The following is an 11,362-nucleotide window of genomic DNA, read 5'->3' as shown; positions in this document are numbered from 1 at the left end:
TTATCGGTTATATGATGTGTTGAAAGATATACAACAACAGAACATGTACTATATATGAATATGATCTTCGATTAGAAGAAACCATTTTGTTTAGTGGCGTACCGAGGAAACATGAACTGATGAGCCCTTCTGGACCTGCAAGGATGTACATTTAAACAAACGTACGGTCTAGATTAAATCGTTTTATGTTGTTTAGAATATATTGCACTAACTGTCTACAGCTTCAAGGCTGTTTTTGGAGGATCTATTACCTTATCTACAAGCATGTCTACTTGTTCTCGGTACATTTCCTTCAAGTCAACAATATCTGCACGAAGTTCTTCAAGCTACACAAAACAAAAAGATGTTTTTGTAAAGTTCTTTATACCGTTTTAGTTAATGTGCAAAATATTCATTGAAAAATACACTTTGGGTAACTTTTGACCTGTTAAACCCGTTTGACCCGTTCATAAGTAAATGGATCAAAATTACCTCTTCATCTCGTTCACCCATCAGCTCTAGTGCAGCTGTGTGTCTGAATCTTAGTGCCTCTAGCTCTGCTTTAATGCTAGGTAACAAAGCCGCTTCTGACCGTAATTTTTTACACTGCGACAATAGTAATGTGCATGCCAAAGATTAATAATATAAACATGGCAGTTTCTTGTGGTAAATACCACAGAAAAACCATAATTTCTTAATTTGTACAAAAGCTCAACCAACCTAACTTTGGTATAACAAAGTCCATAAGTGGTCAAAACTACTTGTTAAAAAGTTTTGTATATTAAAGTCTTGTACTTGTCAAAATTTGATGCACAAAAGAAATCTCTAGTCTCTAGCTATCATCTTAGTATATTAGTCAAATATATCTTGTACTTTCTTGGGCCTAACTAAGAAAAGAGAACAAGAGAAGAAAAGCAAAAGCAAATACGACTTTCAGCCAGGCTGCTTCATTCAAGTCTAGGACTTAGGCAAGACTTATCAATCGAGTAGTTATAAAGCAGTTTAATCGCATTTAGCGTCTCTCACTTAGCTCTGATCTGGTGTCGTTGCTCACAGTCCAAGAATATCATCTTATTCTGACCAACTTAAGAGGTAAAAAAATATTATTTTTAAACTTTGTTGACAAATACAAGTATTTTAGAAAAGTTAGGTGAATTTAATATACCAAAATCGGTTGAGGGACTTTTTCGTGCAATATAAGAAAGTATTGTTGGTTTTTTATGGTATTGGCCCAATTTTTGTTTGTTTTCTTGATACGAAGAGTGAAAAAAGGAAAAGATACCTCCTTAGTCATTTTAACCAACTCCTCAGATAGAGAGTCACGAATCGTTTCCATGGATGCCTAAAATGAATGAAGCAACAAAAACATCTGGAATTAGACGCGCTTAAGAGGGTGAAAGTAAAATTAAATGCGCAGACGTGGAAAAATGTGGAGATGATGTAATATAACCACATCAAGAATGCTATAAGCAATGTTTATGGCTTAACATAGTGTCATACTAATCTAGACATGTAAGATGCAACTTCACCCTCCTTTTGGCGTAGAGCGGCTTGAAAAGCACTCGGGGTCATGCTCTTCAGATAAAACGAGCTTACCGTGGGCTCACGCTGGCTGTATTCCATACTACTTAAATTGCTAGCACTTGAAAGTCTGCGGGTCAACCCTGTATAAGAATTAGGTATGCTAAGGAAATCATTAGATGTGCCAAAAAAAGACAAGTCGTGTAGGTTGTGAAATAGGTCAAAACAGTTAATTTATATACGGACACAGGGAGGTTGAGCCAACATACATATACTGCCATTGAATGTACAAAAAGTGTATTTTTTTTATATTATGTGTAACATAACTTTTATTTATTTACCTTTTTTAGCATTGTGTATGGTAAACTTTTATATCAAGTAAAGTTAAGTTACAACGCTAAGAAAAAGAAAAAAGAGGATCAATTGCATATTCCCCCTGCCTATCTCTTTAAACGCATATTTATCCAACCCATAAATCATGTTTTCCCTTCAAAAACCTGAAAGTATGTTCGACACCCTGGTAAAAACATTGTTTTCTCATACAGTAGCAAGTTACATTTTGGTGTACTACCTTTAAGAAGCTGGATTGTTTTTGTTTCTCTCATTTATTGAGATGATTTAAAGGTTGTATGCATTAAAGTTACAAACAAACTCTTGACGGTTTCGTTTTTAGCAACTTCTTATACTTTTACGTACCGGAGTCAAATTCAAATGGGTCGAAACTGTCACTTCTAGGAATCTTATAAATAAAAGGAGTTATTCTCACCATTCGCAGAGACAAACTTGGTTGTGGGTATAGAACTTTGGCCACGAACAGGAGAATGAACTTGCGTTGACCTTTCTATTTCTATACGTGCAATCTTTTCACGTTCTATATCCTGTATGATCATCAACAACACAATCTATAAAGAAAGAATGCAGGGGGGTCAAACAGGTCAAAACAGGAAAAAAAAAAGTGACTGTGGATCAGCCCGGCCCGTTTCAATCCAATACTAAAATGTTGACATACCTGTTGGAGAAGTTTGTGTTGTGTCAATGCTTCTTGCATTTCTAACTTATGTTTCCTTTTTAGTTTCTTCATTTCTTCGTCGAGTTGGTTCACATGACATTTATGAGTATTGGCTTCTTCCTTTAAAGCCAAGTAATCCTGCCTATTTTCTGATGCTCTTTGTCTTTCCTTCTCGAGAGATCGAGTTAGTTGTGTTTGTTCAGCTTTCAAACATGATATCTGCAACAAAGTTTGATTGTGTTAGACGCGGTTTAATCAATTATTAATATGGACATGCATGTTATTTGTTATATGCTATGTAGGCATATTTTAGATAAAGATTAGGAAACAAGTTACATATGAATCCATAGCTATTAAAATCTACAAATAGAGATTGAATAGGGGTGTTTATAGGTTCGGTTTTCAGTTTATTCGGTTTGGTTTGAAGATTTTTCTGTCACAACACAAACGAACGAATTCGTTTCGGTTTTGGTTTTCGACCGAATGAACCGGAATTAAACATTGTAATTGTGATTGTATTAGATTGTTTAAAAAATAGGGGTTGCATCATAGTGTGCTTATATAGGCATAATGTTGCATGTCTAGTCCCTAATCTATTTTGTATCAACTAATGGTCTAATAACCAAAAACTTCCTTTTTATTTTTTTTTGTAATTTTTTTTAATTAAATTCTTTTTACCTTTATATGATATTGGATTGGTCAATATAAAACTGAGCTACAATTGTAATTGCATTGGGCTAAAATTGTTATTCAGCTTATTCAGTTTGAATCGAATTCAGATTTTGTGAACCGAAAACCAAATTTGTGACTCGGTTCATTTTAATCTGTTTTTGGTTCAATTTTTGGTTTGGCCGGTTAAAAACCTAATAGTGAATACCCTTTTGATAGGAATTGCAGTTTCATTATGCTTAATTTGATAATTGATTTGGCAACAGTCGCTAACATTAACTAAGTTATGTTGTTCTTTTGTTTTACTTGATTTGAGTTACGTGTTAACTCGGATCTGTAATGTGTCAAAAGTCCCCTAAGTGTATTTTTTTTTATAATCTATCCCAAATCATTTTAGTCACAGTATAATATTTTTATTGGAAAAATATAACTTTTATTCATATTTAAAACGTTAGTTATTATAAAATAACTAAAGATTTTATACAAGAAGTGTTCGGGTCAATCCACCCCTACTTGTACTTTGACTTGCTACCCAATCCATCCAATTTTTTCATCTAAACAAAATAAGATGAAAACAAAAGCACCTGAGCTTCAAGAACGTTAACTCGAGATAGCGTTTGGGATAAATGCTCATTAATAGAACGGTCTCTTTCCTCTGCAGCTGCAACTTTGGCCTCTGCATCCTGCAGATTGAGCTATCAGGATGTTTATATAAATATAAAATATTCATAATCTAAATAATATATATAAAGTTTATGAGACCTGAAGCTGAATGTTTAGTGAACTCTCTGCTGCAGCCCAAGCTTCTGCTTTTCTATTAGTTGCTTCCTGTTACAAAAATATCAGTATAGAACAAACCAACCTCAAGGTACAATGTGTCAAACGAAATAATACCTGCATAGCTTCAATCTGCCTCAAAAGAGGCCTGGTAGATTCAGGAACTTGCATAACCAGCTCTTCACTTCTACGTTCGCTTTCCTGGGAACATATGATAAAGGTAGTTTATGTTAAGAAGTAATAAATAAGGCAGAAATTTCGGCCTGTTTACTTACAAATGGGCCAATGTGGGTTATGTTTTATCTCAAGCGGGTCAAATGGTCTAATCAAAAGATTTAGCTAAACATGAAACTCGTGAAACTGGTTGATATAGTCACCCAAAGTGTATTGTAACACATACCTCCTAAACCTTTTTAGTCAAAGGTTTGGATTATTACTATAATACTAAGTTTTTGATTTTTTGTAAACATACTTAAGGCATATATTATTGATAAATAAACCATCAATAAGTGTTTGCGGATCAACTCTACCCATTTTGACTTGTACTAAAATTGTCGGTTTTGACCCGGGCCAACATTGACCAGTTAACCCAACTCTCCTGGCCAGCCTAAATTCTACATTGATAACATACTTGATATCGTTTTTGTAGGTCGTCAATGTCTTTTCTAAGCATATCTTCTCTATAAACTGCCTGCAACAAGCAAATATGACATTAAAAATGGCCCATTAACCTGTCTAATCCAAACCAACCTGACTCGTTTGACCCGTCTAACCCACCCATATTAATAACTTGTTAACCTCCTAAAATGCTCTATTCACACATTTAGATGACTTTTGTAATAACACTGCTTTCACTCATAATTAACAAATTCAGTAATCATAAAAATTAAATGGACAAAAAAAAACTGTTTACGGGTCAACCCAAACCAACCTGACCCGTTTTGACCTGTACCAAAGAAGGCACCTTTTATATTAACTAATGTATCGACTTTAATAAATTTAGATGGAAACCTGTTGTTCCTTTCTGCTCAGAGTTGTCCTTAATTCTTCCAAAGTTTGAACTAGCATTGCTTCACGTTCTTTAGCCTCTCTTAAACGACTCTCGAGTGCAGTTCTGGCTTCATTGTTGCCACGTGCCTCAGCTAGTGATGTTTCTTCCTTGGCTGCATTCAGTAAATTCATAAAGTGTTCTTTTTGTGCTGCAATTTCAGTTTTGTTCTTATCAATTGTTTCTTGCAGCAGCTTCTCTATGGCTGAGTTCTCTTTTTTTAAACTCTCCACTCTGTTCTCTTCAATCTAGAAATTATTAAAAAAACATCTTGTAAAACATCTTGGAAACATATTATCAGTCTAGAGAAGTAGTTACCTGTAGCTTTTTTATCATCCCTTTCTTCTCTTCTTCAAACTCTCTAATCTAGGGTACTCAAAAATCAAAACATAAACAAAAAGAACATGTGAGACAAAACAGTTTAAACTTCCAAAGGAAAAACGGTATATTCTATCACGTACCTGTGTCCGTAGTTTCCTAATTCTAGATTCTTGAACAGCTTGTTTCTTTGAAAGCTCTTCACCTATATAAATTACAAGGAATGATGGTCATTAGATAATGCTACTACTGTTTTAGCAAGTAGTAGAAGTCAAAATCATATCTTTCAAACATAAATAATTGAAACAGATTAGGTTAATACTCATAAACAACATATATAATACCTTCTGCCATAACTTGAGTGATTATCTCATCCTTTTCCTTTAAAAGAGCCGTAGCATCACTTCTTTTATTTTGCTCTCTACGCAGTGTATCTCTTTCCCTCTTGAGAGCATAAACCTTAATTAACATATAGCAACAATATATTAGAAACATTAAGGGCCTTTTTATTAACTATCCATATGTTTAGAAATATAAAAACAATTTACCTTTCTTTCGAGGGCCGACACACTTTGATGATACTCCTCCTGTAGAGACTCGATATCAGCACTTGATTTTCTCTGCATAGAAACTGAGAATTAATAGAGAAGAAAGGACAGATGAGTTAATCAATTAGGACATACTACTTTGATTAATACGGGTACTATACCTTCTGATCATAATTTATAGATTTCAGCTGCTCGTTCTCATTCATCAGCTTCTCAATTTCATCAGCTTTTGCCTGTGACAGATATCTATAATGATTGTGGACAACTGAACATACAAAATAAACACAAAAAATGTGATTTTTTAAGTTAAATAACTGCCTGAGCTTGTCTAGCAGCACCTAGAAGTGCAGTCTCCATCTTCTTCAATTCCAGCTTCAACGTCTCTAATTCAACTGTAGAATCTGAACTCGTGTTGTGTTCATCACCAGCAAACTGGTTCACAGTATGAGCTTTGGCATTTTCATTCTTGTCCTTAGAAACTACATCGGGAACCATCTCAGAAGCATCATCTGAACTTGTTAATAAATGTGGTTGGCTTTCTTTAACACTTTCACGCACTTCAGGCACGTTAGATTGAAGCTCGTGTGGCTCTGACTCAATTGCATCATGGTTTGCAAAACTTATTGATACAAAATCTTTCGTGGAACCAACTTTTGAATTTTCTCCCTGTTCTGATTCGTCAGCATCATCAGCACTTGGCTTTGTTTGTGAATCAGTTTCAACTTCAATACGGTTGTCAAAAGTGACAGCCGCCTCATCAGATGTTGCAATACTAGTTTCTTCTTGTTTTTCAGGAATGGTTTCTGCTTCATCAGGAAATACAACAATGCCATCTGTTCTATCACGAATAACAATGTCTGATTCCTCATGAATTTCAAGGTTTGTCTCCACAGGGTGATTCGGGTGCTCTAAGGCTCCCACACTTGTCTTTTCCTCAGTAAAGTTGGTTGAGTCATCAGCATCAGTTCCCCCCTTTGGACGGTTTGTAGAAGATTCATCATGTTTTTCTGAAGAATCGTCGTGTTTTTGTGACGATTCGGATTCTTTTGAAGAAGATTGAATTGTTTTGGGAGTATGATCATTTTGTCCCTCGAAGTCGGGAGACCATGAGTGTGAAGCAGCTGGAACCAAGCATTTAAATCTAATCAATGAAGCCATCACTACGAGCTAGCTTATAAAATACCAAAACCAGCTAGATGTTATGCTATGTATTATCAATCAACTATATATAATAGACATAATCAAATCACATCTCTTAATTATATATTATGTAGACATACTAAAACCCTAACTATATATATATATAATACCAAAACATTTGCATAACTCGTACGAACCATCAATGGTGGAATCAGAATTAGCAGCTGCAGGAGGCTGGTCATCTAAACCAAGAGCATTATCAAAATTCTTCTCAATGTTCTTGACGCTCTCGCTGATCTTGTTCACGGCTCCAGCTAGATCCGGTAACGCCACCTTCCCGCGCAACCACGCCATCTCCAAAATTATAACTCAAATATTCCGAAGCTGCATGGTATATATATATATCAAACCCTAGAAGAATATATGTACGTAACGGTGGTTTCACAATCATCGACATTGCATTGCATTGCAGATTGATAAAACGAAAACAAAAATTGCATTGATCGAGATTGCCGTTCATGCCGGTTTATGTTGTATTTTCGTGTTATATTAGTTATTATTATTCTCAATTTTAATAATTATATAATATATTATTCCGGGTAGGTGTAACTAACTTTTAGAGTGATCCTGACCATTTAAACTCTCCAACTTTCAATCTTGGCCGTTCAAAGTGGGAAAAAATCTTCTAGAAGGTGAAGTTATAGACTCTCCCCACGTCCCTCCAACCGGCGGAAAACTGGCGTTCTTCTCAACCTACATATGATTGTTGATTTCTCCTCACTTCAATTCACAATTGTCAGTTACTAACAGCAGAAACCCTAATTTATCAATCCCTCTAATCCTCGTCCTCATCACCCACCGCCTCCTCTGGCTGAATCAACCACATCTTCAGCGGCGCCGTAACTCGTATCTTTCAGTCAATTAAGGGAATGCTCACCAGCCCTAGGGTTTCAGGTATCAATTATGCTAGGAAAAGTACAAGAAAGGGGTTCTAAATCCACTGTAATCACCTATACCGTAACAAAAAATCCTTTAAAACGCCAACGGCAAGCATTTTGTATTATCTCATAAGTCGTCATAAGGTAAGGAATTATTCTCACAATAAAAAACTATACTTTGTGGTTTGATTAATAAATTAATTTGTAATTTTCTTGATCATTACAGGTTGACTATCATGCTTGATGTTGTTACATATGCATCAACTATTAAGGTTCAATCTTTATTACTTATTGTGCGTTTAATATATGTGAAAAGAATATAAAAATTAATATTTTCTAATACATAATTAAAGGTAATACATGATTAAACAGAATATAGTTTTGTGATAGTTTAAGTTTGGTGATAGATATTGGTCAACATAATGCATTCATCAGGTTGCAGTACGCATTTGTATCCTAGGGGTTTTGAGAATTTAGCATCTTGGTAACAGCCAAATTCCTAATTACATCATATTTACATGTTTATGTCTAAACATCCTTTTGTTGCAGGAGAATTTATGAGAGATGACATGTTCATCATATTAGGAGTCCAGGAAGTACTTGGTGCAACTGTAGATAAACATGAATTTGATTTTAAAGATGTTACAGTTTAACTTTCTAGAGCTTGAGGTTATTTCATTAAGAGCTAAAATCCCAATCCAGATAAGAATTAATGTAGAAAAAAGGAGTCATGGGAAAGAACTTGAAAATCAAAAGGCGAAAGGTTAGACAAAGTTTGACATTGTTGATATATAAAACGTAGGTTTGAGGTTGTGAAGTTTAGTTAAATACAATTTATTTTTATGTGTTGACCAGCAAAAAACCAGACTACAAGGCATGAGCAGAAGCCAAAGTAACGGAGAATTCTCGAAGTCAAGTTTAGGGTGAAGCTGTTGCAGGTGCAAAATGAAAAAGAGAAGCAACTTGGCAAACATTACTAAAGGTATCTTAAACTTTCTGTAATTATGAGAATTAATAATAAATATTATTATGAGAATGGATAATATGATTATGTATTGACATAGGAAAAGACGTTGAGATTGACGAGGCATCTTTGTTTCTAAAAGACTTGGAAATGCTTAGGATTGCAGACCGCTAGACCCTGAACAACCGCTGTCAAGTTAGTGAGATGAGATAAGTCTTGAGAGTCGCAAGACGGTTTAGGCAGTTTAAGTTCGGGATGTGGTGGTAATTAATGATGTGGAGGATGGTGAAATCAAGTGAGTGCTTTTGTAATATTATAAATTATGGAGGTCAGGAAGAATTTTTGGCATGATGTTTGGTACATGCATGATGTGATAATGTTAAAATTTAAATGAAGAGGTGATACATGATAACAACACCAAACTGACTTAAATATATATACTATAAGAGCTTCCAATCTTGATTTGTTCGGTTACCTTTTGCCTGATTTTAAACAAATAAGGTTTTTGCTTATGATATAAATATAAAATATTATGTTATTACAATTCCCGTCCACCGGACGGGTATAAAACTAGTTAGTTAATACTAGGGGTGTGCACGGGTCAGTTTGGGGCGGTTTTGAGTCAAACCCATAACCATAACTGATATATCGGTTAATGGATAACCATAACCATAACCGACCCGTTATGGCGGTTTTGGTTAATCGGTTTTGTAGGTTATAGTGAGTCGGTTGTGGGTCGGTTAACCGTAACCAAAACAATGTAATTGACCCTAAAAGTTTGATACCAATTATTACAAAAAAAATGACATGACATAATCTGACAAGGTATATAATCCATAATATTAATTCCAAATATTCAAAAAAGATTGACATTATATAATCCAACTATGAAATTCAACTTAATTTAATAACAAACGCTAAACCAAAAACATCAAAATGATACAATCCAACAACATCAAAATGATATAATCCAACAACATGTTTGGTGGAAGTTAATCCAAAACATATTAATCATATTGTTGCTGTATTTTAGCCCGCTTGCGGTGCGCACATATGATGTATATATGTGTGAACCCTCGGGTGGGCAAAAGTGAAATTGCACTAATTTTGACGTTATTTTACTAATCTCGTGAAAATAACGTTAAAAGTGACGGACGGTTAATCAGGCATCATGTAGTGGCGTTGATAACTGAAAGATAAGGGTACATGCACCGATCAGCCGGTGTCCCGATGATTGAGTGCTATGTGCCTTATGTCCAAGGCTTGATGCAAAACTACTATCGAGCCGGGGGTCTCACCGGAAGCAGCCTCTCTATCCCTATGGGGTAGAGGTAAGGCTGCCTACATCTTACCCTCCTCAGACCCTACCATAGCTTTGCTATTGGTGGGATATACTGAGTACGATGATGATTGTTGCTGTATTTGGCGGTTTTTAAAAATTCATTAAACCGACCCACTGGTTATGTTGGTTAACGATTAAAATCGGTTCGGTTATGTCAGTTATGGTTCGGTTTAACTGTTATTGCGGTTAAGTTGCTCACCCCTGATTAATACAAAAGCAGATACTTGATTTTAAAATGACAAGACAAACCTTATATATAGTATGCAAATACAAAAATCTTTATACAAAGTAATACGGATGGGACAATTAGGTTAAATTTAGGCAATACCAAAATCCAAATGAACGATGCTATTGCATGAAATCCAATGATTCACAAGCTCAATTGATTTAATTTACTAGAGCAATATTCGAATGTCAATCCGCAGATGAAATCAAATAAAACGGGCTAGGCTTGTTAACATAACTAGCTCGTTTTATTTACGATCTGAAATTTATAAAGTTTCTTTTTATTTAAAATTTGAGCACTTTTTGTTGTGGTTTTTTAGAAAACGGCAAAGTTTTCTTAATATTGGGCTCTAGCAAGCAGCTAGACCCAAAACCAAACATACAAAATAAAAACACCCTGCTAAAACTGCATCATACAAGTACATCAAACAAAGCCCATACTAACTGAGTAACAATTAGGACCATGAGCAATCAAAGGAGCACCAGTTTGACCGCTCTATAATAACCATCATAGCTTGATGTTTGATCCACAAGAACAAGCTGACTTTAATGTTATCCAACAAGTTGTCCACCCTAAACGTTTTGCTTCTGAATGTTTTTGCATTTCTGGCATTCCATATCCACCAACACATAGAGAGAATGATCGCGCAAACCGTGTTTTTCAGTTTTCCATCAATTGCCCCTGCATACGGGATGGACATAACTTGATTTAGTGATTTACAATCAGTCAATTTAAGCCCGATCCACTGTTGGATGTCAAACCAAACTCTTCTCTATTAAGCAACCAAACTCTTCTCTGTTAAGCACTTAAAAGAAAAGGTGGTCTATGTTTATATACGTATGCCCCAACTGATATTCAAAACAAATATTTTGTTTGGTCAAAA

The 11,362-nt window shown here is 35.1% G+C and overlaps 1 protein-coding gene across 1 annotated transcript; it reads right to left on the bottom strand.

The window, feature by feature from the left end:
* Nucleotides 1-215: 215 nt before the first annotated feature.
* LOC143582798 (golgin candidate 5-like) lies at nt 216-7,363 on the bottom strand. Its single transcript, XM_077065287.1, has 18 exons — nt 7,180-7,363; nt 6,208-6,990; nt 6,031-6,134; nt 5,870-5,941; nt 5,666-5,780; nt 5,465-5,526; nt 5,322-5,369; nt 4,967-5,251; nt 4,587-4,646; nt 4,073-4,156; nt 3,941-4,006; nt 3,763-3,861; nt 2,510-2,728; nt 2,284-2,378; nt 1,480-1,663; nt 1,262-1,321; nt 472-585; nt 216-326 (listed from the first exon to the last, which is right to left on the bottom strand). The coding sequence occupies exons 1-18, from the start codon at nt 7,361-7,363 to the stop codon at nt 216-218; spliced, it is 2,745 nt and encodes a 914-aa protein (XP_076921402.1).
* Nucleotides 7,364-11,362: the final 3,999 nt, after the last annotated feature.

Source organism: Bidens hawaiensis, unplaced genomic scaffold, assembly GCF_021521415.1.
Source record: "Bidens hawaiensis isolate Kalapana, Puna unplaced genomic scaffold, B.hawaiensis_p1.1 tig00031978_1, whole genome shotgun sequence".
Taxonomy (NCBI): domain Eukaryota; kingdom Viridiplantae; phylum Streptophyta; class Magnoliopsida; order Asterales; family Asteraceae; genus Bidens; species Bidens hawaiensis.
The sequence above is the reverse complement of the archived record's forward strand: the minus strand, read 5'-3'. Positions and strand labels throughout refer to the sequence as shown.